This window comes from Carcharhinus amblyrhynchos, chromosome 22, assembly GCF_965287045.1.
Source record: "Carcharhinus amblyrhynchos chromosome 22, sCarAmb.v2.hapA, whole genome shotgun sequence".
Classification (NCBI taxonomy): Eukaryota; Metazoa; Chordata; class Chondrichthyes; order Carcharhiniformes; family Carcharhinidae; genus Carcharhinus; species Carcharhinus amblyrhynchos.
In genome coordinates this window covers 39,536,749-39,556,725 of record NC_137345.1, presented here as the reverse complement: position 1 = coordinate 39,556,725, position 19,977 = coordinate 39,536,749, and the positions used below count along the sequence as shown (strand labels likewise).

The 19,977-nt window shown below is 41.1% G+C and overlaps 1 protein-coding gene across 1 annotated transcript in view; it reads right to left on the bottom strand.

Moving 5' to 3' along the window:
• The window catches only part of LOC145357079 (AT-rich interactive domain-containing protein 2-like), a 209,627-nt gene that overhangs the window by 26,974 nt on the left and 162,676 nt on the right, over window positions 1-19,977 (bottom strand). The window contains exons 14-16 of the mRNA XM_080210173.1: window positions 12,860-13,068; window positions 7,226-9,600; window positions 791-987 (exon numbers count right to left, since the gene is read on the bottom strand). Of these exons, the coding sequence (XP_080066299.1) occupies window positions 791-987; window positions 7,226-9,600; window positions 12,860-13,068 (2,781 nt within the window). The remainder of the gene's footprint in view (window positions 1-790; window positions 988-7,225; window positions 9,601-12,859; window positions 13,069-19,977) is intronic.

Sequence of the window (19,977 nt, the reverse complement as noted above, 5' to 3'; positions counted from 1 at the left end):
AGTCCCACAAACAGCAATGAGACACATGTCCAGCCTACAGTTTGTTTTTTAAAATTTGATGCTAGTTGTAGGACAAACATAGACCAGAACAACAGGAGAACTTGTCAGTTCTTCATTGAATGGCCTGATGTGATCTTAAAGGACCCAACGAGGTCTCAGTTTAACGTCTTGTCCAAAAAAACAAAAGATCCTTCCAGGAAGTGAATCAAGGTGCGAGTGAAGGAAATATCTGCTCCCAGCTAATACTCGCCAGCAAGGAGAGCACTTACAAGCAACTAGTCATAACTGACCCCCAGATTTTCACCCCATGCCTGTAGGGACAAGTCTGGTTTGATCTCTACAAACTTCCCACAAGAGTACAACCATGATCAAGAACTTTGCGTGCATGTATGAATAAAAGCCCTCAGGCAGATACAAACTCATAGTCCACCACTATGCCAAGTAATTTAGTGACACTCATCACTATGGCATCTCACAAGTTAGTTAATTTATTGCTGACATATTCTTCCCAAAGCTCTCAATTCTTTCAAGAAGTGCATTCTAAAAAAATCTATATCTACAATATACATACCTTGAGCTTGCTTGGAATTGGCAATGGTGCCAATGCCAAAAAAATCTATTTGAACAAATAAATTCATGCTGTCCAATTCACATTCAGAACCCAATCTAAACTTCATATAAAGACATTGTAAGAAAAAAGTAACAGCACACCATTCTGCCATTTAAGGCGGTATGAGTACTGGTGAATAAGTGCAGCACCCCTTTCTTTCACACCGAATAGGTGACTGACCTCTTACAATCTTTCCAAAGACACATGAAGCTCTGGTTGGGTTTCTTGGCAAACTCGGTTTCTGGAGCAGACACTGGCAGCTGGGAGCTGTGGGGCCCTGTATACTGCTCCAATGCTGGGGAAATCAGTGATTGTGAGTGTTGAGTTGCTGTTGGCTGACTGGACACTGGAGCAGGAGAACCCACTTTAGGAACCCCCTGCAAACAACAGAAAGAGTGTTATTGCCAACTGACTGTTAAATATTATGCTTTCCAATTTTAAAAAATCAAATATGATTGTAAACTTTCTATATGAATAAGTGCCTTTAATATTGTCTCAGGCATTTTTGATCAGAAACTCTGTTAAAAGCTGCAGATCTTTAGCACATAGTATATTTTTCAATCTATAGATAGTCATGTGTCAATTTGAAGCCCACCCAATATTTAAAAGCGAATGTAATTGATATTGGCTTCTGAACTGAGGATGGTCAGGTCCATCCAACACCTGACAGTGGAGCGATTCTCCGATTTCCTCTTATTCTGAAGTTCCTGGTACAGGGAGCCAGGACTCCCATTATCAATGCTCTATTGTTTGGTACCATGCAGCAATTTTTGAAAGCCTGTCATCCAAACAATAGTAGACACCAGTGCAGCTGATTTATTGAAGGGAGGCAAAATCAGTTAGACATTTTATAATACCTTGAAGCAGTATCCTCAAATAAGTTTAAAATGTACAACAAATCAGAACATAGCTTCAAATTGATAGTTGGCAAGTTACAGTAAAAAAAAATTGCTCCTGTGCAATGGTTGAGACCTTAGTCACATCAAAACAAAGTGATTTTTTTCATCAGTTCAGATGTTGCTATGATCATAATTTCAGTTCTTGCCAAATTACTACAAATGATTTTATATTTGCAACAGAGAGATGTTGCTCCTTTAAGCTAGCTAAGTAATTAAAGATTTCCAAGCGGAGAAAAATCTTGAATTAATATATCTTTCCTCCAGGAAGTTTCACATTGCTTCATTTCAGTGTCACATTATTGCAAAACACTCAATTTATGCTGCATCTACAGTATATTTGCAATATAAAATCGTCCCTAGATAACTTTCAGAGAAAATTGAGCTATAGTTAGAATTGTTACAGCATGGGAGGCCACTCAGCCCTAGTGTTTGTGCTGGCTTTCCAAATGAACATTGCACTGATGCCATTCCCCCCCTCCCCCTTGTAACCCTGCAATTTTTCCTTCTGCGATAACTGTTTAATTTTGAATGCCTCAATTGAACCTGCCTCCACCACAATCTCAGGCAGTGCTTATTCAGTGAAAATATTTTTCCTTGTGTTGCTATTGCTTCTTTTGCAAATTATTTAAATTTGTTCCCACTCGTTCTCAATCCTCTCACGAGCGGGAACATTTTCTCCCTATCTACCCTCATGATTTACCTTGATCAAATCTCTTTATCTTCTCTTCTCCAAGAAAATTAATTCCAACTTCTCCAATGTAATTTCCACATCTATGCAGCCATTATTGTTAATTACTGTATGCATCTTCTGGAATATTTGATCAAACTACCTCCTTTCAATGACTGATCAATTAAACAAATCCAATTAATTGGATAATGGGGATGAACACTACATAATATCTCCATATGTGGTTCAGTGTCATACTTTGTTTTTAATAATCTTGTGAAGAGCTTTGGGATATTTTGTTACATTTAAAGCATCATACAAATGTAAAGTGCTCCGAGTGTTCAGCTGTGACAGAGGTGTGCAGGTTAGATGGATTGGCCATGATAAATTGTTCCTTAGTGTCCCATGATATGTAGGTTAGCTGGATTAGCCATGTTAAATATGTGAAGTTACAGGGACATTGCAGCAGAGAGACCTGAGAGTTGGTGCAAACTCTTCTGCACTGTAGGGATTTTATTCTATATGCTGTTTTCACACAGAAATTTAGTAATCCACAGCATGCTTGACTTCAGCCACACAAAGTTTCTAATGAATCATATTGCACAACGCATTGAATCAAAATCGAAGGCGCTCAGAAGACACTGTAGAAAAGAGAAAGGCAAGACAAAGAGGGAACCATTCACCCTGGAAAAAAATCACCATAGTCCCAGATGGCCACAGGCTGCTCTTCCCTTTGAGGAGGCGAGCTGACTGGTGGTGATTTAACCTAAAGATCACCACATCTCATGTGAGAAGGAATAACCTCATGAATAACCTTAGCCACTATGGGAATTAGACATGCAATGCGGGCTTCACTGCATCACTAACCAGTTGTCCGCCAATTGAGCTAAGCCAACCCCTGACCCTGGAACATAATATGTGATTTACCTGGGTTTGAATCCCATCATGCCAGGTGGTGGAATTTGAATTCAATAAAAAAACCTAGAATTCAGAATCAATTGATCATGAAACCATTGTCGGTTGTCGGAAAAACCCAAGTGGTTCACTAACAGCTTTTAGAGAAGGAAATCAGCCGTCCTTAAATGGTTTGACCTACATGTGGTAAAAATTTAAAGGAAAACTCTAGATGCTGAATAAAAATGTACATTGACAATCAGGAACCAAACCCTGACTGCAATCTCAGACCTAAGGACATGGGCAACACTTGAATGCTGTACCATAGTGAAGTCATTACTTCACAAAATCAAAGAGAGGCAAGAGCCTATCGGAAGAAAAATAGGTACCAAGGATGATTCTTGAGGGATTTGTGATTAGATACACTATGATACCAAACATTGGGCAGGCATCACAATTACAGAAAATGGTTGAGGCTGAAACAATGATGACCTACACACACAGGGAGGGGGGAGAGGGGAGGCACGCACACACATACGATGCAACACTACGTGGCGGGGGCAGCCGGGCAGAACAGACTCAAGAACAGCCTTTTCCCTGTTGCCATCAGACTTTTGAATTGACCTATTATATATTAAACTAATCTTTCTCTTCACCCTACCTATTGCTGCAACACTACATCCTGCACCCCCTCTCCTTCTCCCATTTTGTTTTGTCTATATATCGCACAATCAACAATACTTTTCACTGTATCCTAATACATGACAATACTAAATTAAATCAAAGGCAGCAATTGGAGTGCTAAGAAATCAACGCAGAGCCTCAACTATTTACAATGTATATCAATGACTTGGATGAAAGGACAGAATATATGATTTCTAAATTTGCTGATAACACAAAGATAGGTAGGAAAGTAAGCTGCCAAGAGGGCAAGGAGTCTGAAAAGGACAGACAACCTGAGTAGGCAAAATGGTGTATAATGTGGGGAAGTGAACTTGCCCACTTTGGCAGGAAGAATAAAAAGGCAGTCATTTAAATGGGGAAGGATTGTGGAATTCTGCAGTAAAGAGATGATATGTAAATTTAAGAAAAAATGTGCAGGTACAGTAGTTACTTAAGGTAAACGGAATATTGTATTTTATTGTAAGGGAAGTTAAATATTCAAGTAAGGATGTTTGCTGCAGTTGTACAGCGCATTGGTGTAATCACATCTGGAATAGTGTGTACGATTTTGGTCTCCATATTTAAGCAAGAATATAAATAGCAGTTCCAAGGTTGAAAGGTGAGGTGGGGGTTGCTGCAAGGATATTTCCCCTTGTGGGAGAGACTAGGACTAGGGGACACAGTTTAAAAATAAGTTGCCTGCCATTTAAGATGGAGATGAAGTATTTTTTACCTCAAGAGGGTTATGAGCCTTTGGAACTCTCCTCCTCTCAGCAGTGAAGGCAGGGTCATTGAAATATCTTTAGAACAGAACTGGATAAGATTTTTGACCAAAAAGGGAGCTAATGGTCATCACAAGTTGAGGCCACAATCAGCCATGATCTTATGGCAGAGCAGGCTTGAGGGGCCAAATGGGCGACTCCTAATTTTTACCTTCATATGTTGCAGCTGACCTTAGTGCTCCCAAAATAACTAGCAGAAGAATCAGGCAAAATCTGTGCTTCTGCTACATAATGACCCTCTTGCTGGAAGTACATAGGGCAAGGATGAGGTTTGATTGTGGAATAAATCACAGTCTGTCAACACTATAGAAGGACACATGCATGAATAATGGCCATTTCAGAGAGTTGATGTTGGTTTGAAAATCAAGCATTTACAATGTAACATTTATAATGCAATTAGTGAATTAATATTAAATACAGGTAAAACTGCAAATTATGACACTTCAGGGACTGACACCTGCTGCCTTTTTGTTTCAGGTGTCCTTATTTTCAAAATGGTTTTTGTACATGCTGCCAGTTGCTGCAGTGATGATTCAAATCTTAATACCAACAGGAACTGCAGCAGTGGGGAGGAGGAGGCCAAAGCCAGCTGAATTCAAGATGTTAACAGGGTTTAGGACATGGAAAGCAATACATAGTTTGAAACTTGCAAATGTCTATCAATTCAGAATGCCTCTTGTGTCTTTTACAACATGGGTTGTTTTGAACTGCCAATAACTGTTCCCTTCAGGCAACTTATTTGAAGAGTGCCCTTTCTGTTTTATAGCAGTTCCACCATTTAGTACAGTGGCACTACCGTTCAGGTTTTGTTTTACTTTAAATCAGAACTGTGTTCAGATGAATCATCACAAACTTAAACTTAACACTGAGAAATGACTTGCATAGGTCTAGAATGTGAAAATCCACAAGAGTTCAACCCACACAAAGCCAAAAGTAGCATTGGTGGCAGCAAACACTTACCTTTGCCATTGTGGCAAGAAACAAAATTCATCTCCTTAGATGGTGATCTGTGCCTCCAGAGGAATGCATATTTATATTAGAGCACTGCCTTTTAGGACCGTATTGTAATATAAATAGGATATTAAAACCACCAAACATAGGAAGAGCAAGATACCAAAGTACATAGATTTTTCCATTCAAATAAAAAGGTACCGAAGATTGTCCAGCATCTCAGATGGATTTAATTTCCCTTTTGAGTAATAAATCACCGAGGCTTCACTGCTGTGCTAAGAATTGCTGCACTTCACTTTTCCATCAGCAATCTTATAATTTCCAGCAAAATCTTGCAGGGATTAAAAAAAAACATAGAACTACTGTTGTCAATTTGCACCCTTCTAAGCTTCAGAAAGGTGCGCTTTCAGGAAGCATGAAAACACTTGATGGTTGTGTATACAAAACAGATTTTATTCATGTACAGCCCACTTGATGCTTAACTGTATATATAGAGCAGCTTTTCAGTCTCTGTACCTATCTTTTAAGCGCTCCAAATAACCACTGAAATCCATGTTGCCTACTAAGATACATTTAACACTTGAAATCTCATGATACCACTTCTTATAAGTTCTTTGAGAACATTTTTTATATAAATAGTTGTATTTTCTCTGAAATAAGATTTCGAGTGGGAGAAATTAGTTTGTGTAGCACTTCATTTAGTGGGGTCACCTTGGGCACTGGTTTGCCCCTTGGGAACTTAGTTAAGTATGGGTTGTCTGCTAGAAGTGGCACCAAATTTCTCCCCACCCTTGACCTATCTGTCCTTGAATTAATAGTTTATCTTTCTAATATTATAGTTAATGATTCCCTCTGCCTACTCCACATATTCTTTCAGAAAGAAAGAACTTGCATTAATATAGTGACTTGCAAGTCTTCAAGTTATCTCAAAACATTTCACAAACAATGTGGTATTTTTTGAAATGCAGGTACTATTGTAATATTTGCAAATAAGGCAGCTGATTAAAGCATAGCAGTCAGAAATGTTCCTTCTTCTAAGAAACAATTTGAAGTTTTTTTAAAAGGATTCTGCTTCAATAACAGGTCCTGGGTTATCACGTTGCATTCTAACCACCCTGCTTAAAGAATTATTACCTCCTCTTCTTTTTGTCATTATCTTAAATTTGTTAGTCTTCCAAACCAGCGAAAACTAGTTATCCTTACGTCTTTGAAATAATCCTTCATAAGTTTGAAGATCAGCATTAGGTTGGCCATTAACCTTAGCTCCACTGAAAAGATTTAATTTTTCATATTTTTGTTCACAATTTTAGCACCATTTTTATTCTCTAAAACACTTAAGTGAGACCAAAGGGTATGCGATTTTTATACTCTCATTATCCTTTAAGTCAGTTATTTACTTTTAAAAAATCTAACATATTTATTGCAGAAGATCGATTTGATTAAAGACATTTAAATTCCCTCTTATTTCAGCCCATATTTTGCCAGGTTTTTCATTAATCCTCTCCCTTAGATGTTTTGCACTCAGCTGTAATTTCCAGAATTGTCTTTTTTTAATGAACAAAAAGTAGCATTATACGTTAGCTTCTAAAAGTCCTTGCAGGATGTGACTAATTTCGTTACCTATATCCTTAAACCCCTAATAAATGATAAATATTGTGTATGCTGTTAGCTGACTGACATGTTGAATTTCCTTAAATACAAAAATCCTTTATATCATTTAACATTTTAACTTAGCAGTGAATACTGAAGACATACTTACTGCTATTGTTGCTGCATTAATGGTGGCACCAGCAGGGACGGCCACCATCATTGTGTTGCTACCAGCTTTTGTAGGGTCGCTAACAGTCATTATTCTCACCCCTACTTTATTTGGGATACCTGCCATGGAAACGCCAGTTGTGTCTTCACCAGGCCTCTTGATAGCTTGTCGACCTTCAAAGGTGGAAAGCTTTGAAGCAGAAAGTGTATTGCTGCTCTGACAGGTGGTCACTTGAGAAGATTCTGAAGGGTTGGATTGTACAACCACATTGCCATTATGATGAGGCTGAGGCAAGGTTACATTAAAAGTGACTGCTGCAGTTCCACTTGTTAATACAGAGTTTCTGTGTGCTTGCTGAACTGTAGGATTTGGTACTATTACTGTAGTGTGTGCATGTGATTTCACATTGGAAACTGAAGAAGGTCCATTGCACATTTTGCCCGGTTGACTACTCTCACCGTCCAGATGACATTTTGCATCTTGGTGTTCTTGATTAAGAATTTCCCCATTTCCCAAATGGTTAGATGTGACTGACTTCTCATTAGGAACATCCTTCCCTATGTGTGAACGATCACCTTTAGCAAAATCAGAGTCCCCATTGATCAAAGGCCTTTTTAAAACATTTTTCATTTCCGCTGCACCAGGTTTCTCTAAAATTGGATCTCCATTTGTCAAGTTTGCCCCGCTGCTAGCTTTCGATTCCTGGAAAGCTGATGTGCTCTCCACAAAACCACAATGATTCATCCCTGAGCTGGGGTTCTCCTTCTTACTTTCCCCATTAAGTAGCATCCCAGTCTGATCCACTCTTCCATTTAGGTGTCCATTGCTTGCATTGTAAGCATTACCCATAAAAGAATTTTCTATCAGTCCAACAGTTTGTTCTTGAGATTGTGAACTAAGCAGTTTTGTAGCATCCTCGGCTTTCTGAGAAACGTTTCTCTCTCCCTCAAACTCATCAGCTTTTGTGTTGCTTTGGTTGAATGGAACATGTGACGACTGGATAACATGGGTACTGATGACTGGCTTTGCACTGTGATCTCCAGGAAGACTATTTGCAGGATTTGTATTTACTTGGGTCACGTGTGTGTTGGTTAAATTAGTATTCGGTACAACAGTGACAGTAACTTGTTGGTTGAGAGGTGGTCCCTGGAGAATAGTGCTAGGGCTGGTGGTAGAAATGAATTGGCCAGGAATAATTTGCACAGTTTGTAGGCCTCCATGTGGCTGCAAGATTTGCAAGTTTGACTGGCTTACAACCAGCTGCTGAGATTGAGATTGAACTCCAACACTAGGTACAGTGTTGGCCATCATTTGATAAACAACTTGTGGACTTTGAGCCCTGGTAACAGAAGATGACACTTGTGGGATAGGAAGTAGGAGTTTACCTGCTTGGGAATGAGGTGGTGGCTTAGGAAGTAGTAACTGTTTAATTACACTGGTTTCACCAGTACTGGATTGAGTACCTCCCATGGAAGGTTGCTGAACATGGACTTGAATTGGAGGCTGCTGAACAGAAAGCACTTGCCCACACGTACTAGTGTTCACCAGGGAGGGTGGTGGCAACTGAGCAGAAGAAATTCCACTTTGATTTGTTAGAACAATCTGATGAAAACTTGCAGGGTAAACTTGACCTTGATGTCCAACTATCACTTGGACACTTTGTTGGGCTTGCTGCTGTTGAAGTTGAGTAGAATTGCTGACAATAGTTAATGGCGTTGGACTAATATTTTGAAATGTCTGGGAAGAAACAGAGTTGTGGCTTCCTGCTATAGTAAAAGTCTGACTGCTTGGCAGGACAGCAGCAGCAGACACAACAGCAGTGGTGGCTGCTGTGTATTGAAGATGCACTTGCACAGGTTGGGCAGTGGAAGCTTGGATAAGCTGTCCTTGAGAGACTATGGCAGCATTTGTAATGGGGTGCATTCGTGAAGCAAACTGAGCATTCGGCAGTGTTTGATGGAGGACAGGAACTGTTGTTGTTGAACAGACAGACTGCTGACCAGCAAGGGATTGGGGAGTAACAGCAGCGTGAGGAAGATGAACACATGTGGTCACAGTGGGCAGATGCACCGCTGTAGTGACTTTGGTTGCTGCCATTTGCATTACAGTATTCCCAGGAACTACTGTGGTTACTGTAGAATGAAAATTTGGGTGAACAGCAGATGCCTGGATCGTATTAGGCTGTATCCCTCCAACAGGTGTGGGCACCTTGCTTGCAATAGTACAGTATTGATGTTGTTGGATAGAAGTACTTATACCAGGATGCAGCTGGGCAGCACTCTGGGTCTGGGTTGTGTAGAGTATTTGCGTCAGTGGTTGACTTGTAGATGTAAGGGTTCTATGCATTTGAACAGCTGGGCTAGGTACCGTCATACCTAGAAGCAAGAGAAAGATAATTGGTTAAGTACCACACATATACAGACACAGTAAAACCTCATGGCCATAGCATGCTGTTAAAACTAGAGGAAGAATATTTTTACTACTTAATTGTAGTTACAAGAAAACTTTTCGTATGAATGGTTCTTAAAATTATCTATCCTTTCATTCATTTTACCTTTATTGCATACACCTTTACAATGGGAAGACCTCTTATTTTTCTAAACTTCAGGTAGTATTCTACTTAATGGCTCTTCACAAGACTACCTTCCCATCCCAGTAATCAATTTTTATATTTGTTCATGGGCTTTGTGTGTTAATGGAAAGGACAACATTTATTACCCATGTCCAATTGTCCTTGATAAGCTGGTAGTGAGCCGCCTTTGAACGGCTGTAGTCTATGCAGTGTTGGTTACACTTATGATATTATTAAGGAATAGGTTTCAGGATTTTGATCGAGCAACCGTGAAGGAACAGCGATATAATTCCATTTTGGATGGTCTATGACTTTTCTTTGGGAGGAGTGGGGTGGCTTGCAGTGGTAATGTTCTCATGCACCTGCTGCCCTTGCCATTCTAGATGCTAAGTTTGTAGGTTTGGAAGGTGCTGTCAAAGGTGAGCCTTGGCGAGTGGCTGCGTTTATCTTGTAGATGGTATGTACACGTCTGTCACTATCCACTAGTGGTGAAGGATGTGAATATATATGTGCAAGATACAAATGTACTGCAGCAATGTCCTAGGAAGTCATTAGTTTCCAACAACTACAACCCATCTTCCATTGTACTAAGTATGATTCCAACTGGTGGACAACTTTATCCCTGATGTTCACTGACTTCAATTATACTAAGACTCCTTGGAGCTGAACTCAGTCACATGCTGTCATGGTGTCAAAGGTTATCACTCTCACATCTGGAATTCAGTTCTATAGTCCATATTTAAACCAAGTCTGTAATAAGCTCTGGTGGAACCCAAAGTGAGCAATTAATAATTAACTGTCACTTTACAGCACTGCCAACAAATCCTTGCAGTAACTTGCTGATGATCGAGTGTAATTAGCCAGATCTATTTGTCCTTTTTGTGGACATATTTGTCGAATAGAGCAGTATTGTATTTCACGTGGCTAGTTCTGAAACACAAATCTACAGTACTATAGCTGGGATGTTTTAGGGCACATAACCAATGCCGTATCCAACGCTATTGGCTATTTCTTGATATCATGTGGAGTGGATTGAATGGGCTGAAGATTGGCATACGTGATGCTGAGGACCTCATGAGGATGTGACAGATTATTGATTTGGTACTGCTGGCTGAATATGATTTCAAGTGCTCCAGCCTTGTCTTTTGCACTGATGCGGTGGCACAGTGGTTAGCATTGCTGCCTCACAGGGCCAGGGACCCAGGTTCAATTCCCCGCTTGGCTCGCTGTCTGTGCGGAGCATGCATGTTCTCCCCGTGTCTGCATGGGTTTCTTCCACGTGCTGCGGTTTCCTTCTACAGTCTGAAAGACAAGCTGGTTAGGTGCACTGGCCATGCTAAATTCTCCCTCAATGTACCTGAACAGGTGCCAGAGTGTGGCGACCAGGAGATTTGCACAGTAGCTTCATTGCAGTGTTAATGTAAGCCCACTTGTGACAATAATAAAACAAAATAATGCGCTGGGTTTCCCCCATCCTTGCGGATGGGGGCTTGGGGTGTCTTCGCCGGTTAGTTGTTTAAAAGTCCATCACCACAAGGGACAGGATTGAATTAGCACTCAGCTTTGTTGGTTATGAGATTATTTAATTCTTTCAGCTAATCCAGCAAAACTCAAGCATATCCTTCTTTGGAATAAGGAGACCAAACTGTACAAACTACTTCCAGGTATGGTCTCACAAAAATCCTGCACAATTGCAATAAGATATTCTTAATCTTATACTTCTAACTCCTTTCAACAAAGGCCAATCTACCATTGACCTTCCAGGTGCGTGCTGTACTTGCACTTCAATTCACTGCGATTTGGATACAAGGACCCCAAATCCCTCCAAATACTGACACAAGTCTCTTACTTTACAAAAATTTCTACTTTGCCATTCTTTCTACCAAAATGGATCATTTTACATTTTCCCATATTATACCCATTTTTGCCAATCACTTAACAGGTACGTACATTTTTGCAGCCACTTTAGGTCATTAGTTTCTTTTCTCACCTAATTTTGTATCATAAAACCTAAATATACTACATTCACTCCCCCATAAATCTAACTTATTAAAATAGATTGTAAATAGCTCAAGCAAGTATTCATCCTTGGAGTGGCACTCTATTTACACTCTGCCACTCCAAAAATGACCCATTTATTTCTACTGTTTTCTGTTTGTTAATTAGCCCCCATCCACATTAATATATTACCCCAAACCCAGGAGCCATAAATGCCTTATTGAGTGCCTTCTGAAAATCTGAATACATTTCATTCACCGATTCCCTTTTATTCCTAAATTCAACCTCAATAGTTAAGCCCTCAAAACACTATGATTTACTTAACATTAGCAGACAATTGATAAAAGTAAAGCTGTGAGAGGTATGAGTGAAGCAGCCAAACTGACAGCATCCTAATCTCCCCATACTTAGTAATGGAGGTATGGAAGGGAAGCTTTTGTGCAAGGCATTCCTTCCTTCTGGTATCAAGATTGAATACAAAATAGATTAAAGCTCAAGGTACTTCAAGTTTGGAGCATTGTCGCTGCTTTTATAAACAAGCAGAGACAGAAACTGCATTCAGCTTACATCTGATTAAAGGCTGAGTAGCAGTGCACTCCAGTTGCTTCCTCATGACTTGGCCAGCGATACAAAGAGCAATAGAAAGCCAGGTTATGAAGGCAAGATACTTTTCTAGTTCATAGAAAAAATGCATGGATTGCTTGCAAATTAAACACACAGTTCCCCTCATAAGCCAACTCAAAAGGCATGACAGTTAATCAACATGAAGACGTTAGATGTGAACTAAATGTGGTATGGGTAGTTACTATAGGTTGTGCACAAGAGTTAGAAATTTCTCAGTAGTGCCTATGGTTCACATCAGAAGAACATGTTTCAAATTAATTATTAAGAAGTAAAGATCTTCTGGGCCATTGTAGCCATTCCTTGGTGCTTGAGAGAGAAAACATGTGCGTGTTACAACCCAAAACTTTCAAAGGCAGAAGGAAGATTATTTCAGTATATTTTACTGAAAAGAAACTTACACAATGAATGTGAAATGCTAATGTCAATCTCTATGTTCTTACCAATAGCAATGGAATTCACCGTTGTACTGGAAGGTGCAGAGCCTGCTTTTATTGTAACAGAGGAATGATTTGGTGTTTGCTGTTCTTGGTGAAATGCTGCAACAGGAAGAGGTACAGCTCTACGTTTGATCCCAACCACGTGAAATTGTGACTGACCATTAGCACCTGCATCTTCAATCTTCTTTATTGTGTGATTAGGAAAGGTCAACCTACATCAGAAAGAGATCATAAAAGTGTTAACTGAATTTATCAAAAAAATGTATTTTTTGAGTTTTTGTCATTTCCTGAGATTGGCTTCCTTTTTCTCCACATCTTTTCCTTTCTAAGTTACACACCTGTTGATCACACAGTGGACAAGAGGTGGCAGGTAAAGACTTAGAATTCTCGAACGATACAATACAGATGGTAGGCCATTCAACCCATCATCCCTGTAGCGGCTTTTGGCACAGCTGTCCAACCGATCCCACTTCCCTGCTCTTTCCCAGTAGTCCCTTCAAGTATTAATTCCCTTTTGAATATTACTACTGATTCTACTTCCAAGCATTTATCCAATTCTCTTTTGAATGTTACCACTGAATCTCCTTTGCAGGGAATGCATTCTAGATCACCACCACGTGCTGTGAATAAGTTTCCTCATGTCAACTCTGGTTAATCCCCCTTAAATCTGTTTTATTCCGAAGAAATTTAATTTTGTTAACAAGTCCAATATGTGATACTTGGTATACAATTTCAACTGTACAACCCTCATCAACTGCCTCCATTAATTCAAAGAGTTTAATCAAGTTGGTTAAACATGATTTGTTGGTAACAAATGGTAGCAAAATTCATTTATTAGTCTGTACTTTTGCAAATGTGAACTCATTTTGTTTGGGATTGCCATCACAATTAGAAGGTATGCTGGGCACAGCTTACAAGAAGTCGCCTCACTCTGGCACCATCTTGAGAGGGGCTTGAAATTCAGTAGACTGGTCAGTATTTAAAAACTCTGTGACTAGCCTGAACGAGTACACCACTGTAGTAACTGAGGAAGTGTGTAGAAGACTTTGTGCCAAAGAAGCAAATCCGTGTGTTTCCCAACCAGAAACCATGAATGAACAGGGATATTCATGCTTGCTGAAGTCTAAGTCCCAGAGGTCAGAGTCATACAGGTTTACAGCATGGAAACAGGCCTTCGGTCCAACCTATCCATGCTGCCCTTTTTTGTTTTTAAAACCCCTAAGCTAATCCCAGTTGCCTGCATTTGGCCCATATCCCTCTATACCCATCGTAACCATGTAACTATCTAAATGCTTTTTAAAAGATAAAATTGGACCTGCCTCTACTACTACCTCTGGCAGCTTGTTCCATACACTCACCACCCTCTGTGTGAAAAAATTGTCCCTCTGGACACTTTTGTATCTCTCCCCTCTCACCTTAAACCTATGCCCTCTAGTTTTAGACTCCCCTACCTCTGGGGAAAGATATTGACTATCTATCTATGCTCCTCATTATTTTATAGACCTCTATAAGGTCACCCCTCAGCCTTCTATGCTCCAGAGAAAAAAGTCCCAGTCTGTTCAGCCTCTTCTTATAACTCAATCCATCAAGTCCAGGTAGCATCCTAGTAAATTTTTTCTACACTCTTTCTTGTTTAACAATATCCTTTCTATAATGGGGTGACCAGAATTGCACACGGTATTCCAAGCGTGGCCTTACCAATGTCGTGTACAGTTTCAACAAGATATCCCAACTCCTGTATTCAATGTTCTGCCCAATGAAACCAAGCATGCCAAATGCCTTCTTCACCACTCTGTCCACCTGTGACTCCACTTTCAAGAAGCTATGACCCTGTACCCCTAGATCTCTTTGTTCTGTAACTCTCCCTAACGCCCCATTCAAGTCAGATGACCCTGACCTACACAAGAAAGCCAGATGTGATCTAAGGAGACTCATCAAAGATGCCAAAAGACAATATTGGACTAAGCTAGAGTCCAAGGCTAACCACACGGACCACTGCTGACTATGGCAAGGTCTGCAAGACAGAACAGGCTACAAGATGAATGCATGTAAAATTGCTGGCACCAATGCACCCTTCCCTGATGAACTCAATGCATTCCAGATTAGGGAGGTAGACAAAAGGCGGGTAACTACAGGCTGGTTAGCTTAACATCCGTAGTTGGGAAAATACTGGAATCTATCATTAAAGAAGAAATAGCAGGAAACCTGGAAAAGAATGGTTCAATCAAGTTGACGTAGCATGGATTCATGAAGGGAAAGTCATGTTTGACAAATTTACTGGATTTTTATGAAGATGTAATGAGTGCGGTTGACAACCGGTAGATGTGGTATATTTAGATTTCCAGAAGGCATTAGATAAGGTGCCTTACAAAAGGTTGCTGCATAAGGTAAAGGTACACGGAGTTGGGGGTAAAGCGTTAGCGTGGATTGAGGATTGGCTATCTAACAGAAAGCAGAGAGTCAAAATAAAAGGATGCTTTTCCAGTTGGCAGTCGGTGACTAGTGGCATGCTGCAGGGATCAGTGCTGGGGCCTCAACTGTTTACCATATACATAGACGATCTGGAGGAGGAGACCGAGTGTAGGGTAACAAAGTTTGTGGACGACACAAAGATGAGTGGGAAAGCAAATTGCATGGAAGACACAAAGTCTGCAGAGAGATTTAGATAGGCTATTGAGTGGGCAAGGATCTGGCAGATGGAGTATAACGTTGGCAAGTGTGAGGTTATTTGCTTTGGAAGGAATAGTAAAATGAACTATTATTTAAATGCTGAAAAATTACAACATACTACTGTGCAGAGGGACCTGGGGGTCTTTGTGCATGAATCACAAAAACTCAGTTTGCAGGTGCAGCAGGTGATCAAGAAGTCAAATGGAATGTTGGCCTTTATCACGAGAGGGATGGAGTATAAAAGCCAGGAGGTCTTGCTGCACTTGTACAAGGTACTGGTGAGGCCGCACCTAGAGTACTGTGTACAACTTTGGTCCCCTTATTTAAGAAAGGATATATTAGCTTTGGAGGGGGTGCAGAGAAGGTTCACCAGGTTGATTCCGGAGATGAGGGGGTTAGCTTATCAGGAGAGATTGAGTAGACTGGGCCTGTGCTCATTGGAGTTTAGAAGGCTGAGGGGAGATCTTATAGAGACATATAAGATAATGAAGGGGCTAGACAGGGTAGAAGCAGTGAGATTGTTTCCAATTAGAATGGAAACAAGAACTAGAAGGCGCAGCCTCAAAATAAGGGGGAGTCAATTTAGAACAGAGTTGAGGAGGAACTTCTCCCAGAGGGTAGAGAATCTTTGGAATTCTCTGCCCATTGAAGCAGTGGAGGCTACCTTGTTAAATGTGTTTAAGTCACAGATAGATAGATTTTTGACCAATAAGGGAATTAGGGGTTATGGGGAGAGGGCAGGTAAGCAGAACTGAACCACTATCAGATCAGCCATGATCTTATTGAATGGCGGGGCAGGCTCAAGGGGCTAGATGGCCTAGTCCTGCTCCTATTTCTTATGTTCTTACATGCCAGTTTTGAGTAAGAGATCAGTGAGAGCATGCCTTCCACCCTGAAAGCCTCGATGTCTCTCAAAACTGTGTCCTCAGCCCCCTACTATACTCTTTATACACCTTATATATTCCTATTATACTCCTTATGCACCTATGACTATTTGGCCAAATTATCCTCCAACTCAATTTTCAAGTTTGCTGATGACACCACTCTAGTGGGTCAGATCTCAAACAATGACGAGATGGAGTACAGGAATGAGACAGGGAATCTGGTGAACTAGTGCAACAACAATAATTTCTCCCTTAATGTCAACAAAACAAAAAAAGAGATGGTTACTGACTTCAAGAAGCATAGTGGAGAACATGCCCCTGTCTGTATCAATGGAGATGAAGTTGAAATGGTAAAGAGCTTCAAGTTCTTAGGTGTTCAGATCACCAACGATCTGTTTTGGTTCCTCCACACCAATGCTTCTACTTTTTCAGAAGACTAAGAAAATTTGGCATGTCTGCTGCAACTCTCACCAACTTTTACAGATGCACCATAGAAAGCATTCTTTCTGGTTATATCAAAGCTTGATAATGGCCCCTGCGCTGACCAAGTCTTCAAGAAACTACAAAAGGTCATGAATGAAGCCCAGTCCATCATGCAAACCAGCTTCACATTCATTGTCTGTCTACACTTCCCGCTGCCTCAGAAAAGCAACCAGCATAATTAAGGACCCCACACACTCCGGACATACTCTCTTCTACCTTCTTCCGTTGCGGAAAAGATACAAAAGTCTGAGATCACATACCAACTGACTCAAGAACAGCTTCTTCCCTGCTGCCATCAAACTTCTAAATGAACCCACCTCACACTAAGTTGAATTTTCTCTACACCCTAGCTATGACTGTTACACTACATTCTACACTCTCCTTTCCTTCCCTATGAACAGTATGCTTTGTCTGTGCAGCGCGCAAGAAACACTTTCACTTTATACACGTGACAATAATAAATCAAATTTCTGACTGGTCCGGAGTTGCTGGTTTTATCTTTCACCCTTTTTTTAAAACAGGTGTATAACATTTGCCATTCTCCAGGCCTCTGTCATCATGCCCATATCTCAGGAGGTTTGGGAGATTGTGGCCAGAGCCTGCACAACTTTCATACTTCCCTCAGAAGCCCTCCTTGCATCGCATCTGTAGTAAGCGACTTTTCTATTTTGAGAACTGCCAGTCTGTATCCATTGTTATCCTATTCAATTATACTCCTGCCTCCTCCTTTACTGCTATATTGGGAACATCCTCTTCTCTACTGATCATAGATGCAAAGTACTCAGATGCTCCCTGTGATTATCCCAGTACCATTTATTTGTTTACAAAATACCTTTAGGTCCTTTTCATGTTGGCTGCTCATCTAGTCATGTACCTCTCTTTGCTCCTCCACTTATTTGCTTTTTTTGATCTCTGTATTTTCTATACTTAATTTATTCTACTGTATTTTGAATTACAACTGTCATGAGCCATTTTTTGTCTCATCTTAATCTCTTATCTTCAGCCATCAAGGGAGCTTGAACTTTGGATACCCTTTCTTGTGGGGATATGTGTGTGAGGATATAGATTGGCTGGTATACTGGGCAGATAAATGCCAGATGGAATTTAATCCTGATAAGTGTGAGGTGATGCATTTTAGCAGAAATAATGTAGGGGGGAGTTATATGATAAAGGGTAGACCTATAAAGAGTATAGAAACGCAGAAGGACCTGGGGGTGCGAGTGCACAAGTCTTTGAAGGTGGCAGTACAAGTGGAGAAGGTTGTGAAGAAAGCCTATGGTATGTTAGCCTTTACAGGAAGGGGTATAGAGTATAAGAGCTGGAGTCTAATGTTGCAGTTGTATAAAACGTTGGTTAGGCTGCATTTTGAGTACTGCGTCCCGTTCTGGTCGCCTTACTACCGGAAAGACGTGGTGACCCTGGAGAGAGTGCAGAGGAGGTTTACCAGGATGCTGTCTGGTAATGGAAGGGCTGGGTTACGAGGAAAGAAAACTGGGGCTGTTTTCCCTTGAAAGACGGTGACTGAGGGGAGATCTAATAGCACTAGCGCTAAATATAAAAAAGGACAGTAAGAGTTTTTATAAATATATAAAGAGGAGGAGGCTGGCTAGAGTGAATGTTGGACCCTCAGAGGATGAGAGGGGGGATTTAGTGGTGGGGGATGAGGAAATGGCTGAGGCCTTAAATAAGTTTTTTGCCTCAGTCTTCATGGAGGAGGACGCGAACAGTTTGCCGGGTATTAAAGATAGAAGGATGGTAGGAGTTGAGGGCCTGAATGCGATTACTGTCACTAGAGAGGTAGTGCTTGATCGACTAGCGGGACTGATGGTGGACAAGTCCCCAGGACCGGATGGAATGCATCCCAGGGTTCTGAAGGAAATGGCAGAGGTGATAGTAGATGCCTTCGTGATTATTTACCAAACTTCGCTGGATTCTGGGGAAGTGCCAGAAGATTGGAAAAAGGCTAATGTTACGCCGCTGTTTAAAAAAGGTAGCAGGCAAAAGGCAGGTAATTATAGGCCAGTTAGTTTAACGTCTGTTGTTGGAAAAATGCTTGAATCTGTCATCAAAGAAGAAATAGCGAGGCACCTTGAGAAGAATTGTTTGATAGAGCAGGCGCAGCACGGATTTGTTAAGGGGAAGTCATGTCTGACAAATTTATTGGAATTCTATGAGGACGTGACTAGTGCGGTAGACAGAGGGGAACCAGAGGATGTGGTATTTCTCGATTTTCAAAAGGCGTTTGATAAGGTGCCGCACAAAAGGTTGCTTCAGAAGGTTAGAGGGCATGGAGTTGGGGGTAGGGTGTTAGCGTGGATAGAGGATTGGTTGTCTAATAGGAGGCAGAGAATTGGTATCAATGGGTGCTATTCTGATTGGCGGTTGGTAACTAGTAGAGTGCCGCAGGGATCGGTGCTGGGGCCTCAACTATTTACCATTTATATAGATGATCTGGAGGAGGGGGCTGAGTGTAGGGTGTTGAAATTTGCTGATGACACGAAGATAAGTGGAAAAGCAAATTGTGCGGAGGGTGTGGAAAGTCTGCAGAGGGATCTAGATAGGCTGAGTGAGTGGGCAAGGACCTGGCAGATGGAGTACAATGTTAGCATGTGTGAGGTTATCCACTTTGGCAGGAATAATAGTAGGCGGGATTACTATTTAAAGGGCGAAAAGCTGCAGCATGCTACGGTGCAGAGGGACCTGGGGGTCCTTGCGCATGAGTCGCAAAAACCCAGTCTGCAGGTGCAGCAGGTGATCAAGAAGGCGAATGGTACGCTGGCCTTTATAGCAAGGGGGATAGAATATAAAAGCAGGAAGGTCTTGCTGCAACTGTACAAGGCACTGGTGAGGCCGCAGCTGGAGTACTGTGTGCAGTTTTGGTCGCCGCACTTGCGCAAGGATATTTTGGCCTTGGAGGGAGTGCAGAGGAGGTTCACTAGGCTGATACCGGAGTTGAGGGGGTTGGACTACGAAGAGAGGCTGAATAGACTGGGGTCTGTACTCGTTGGAGTTTAGAAGGATGAGGGGAGATCTTATAGAGACGTATAAGATAATGAATGGGGTGGATAGGGTAGAGGTAGAGAG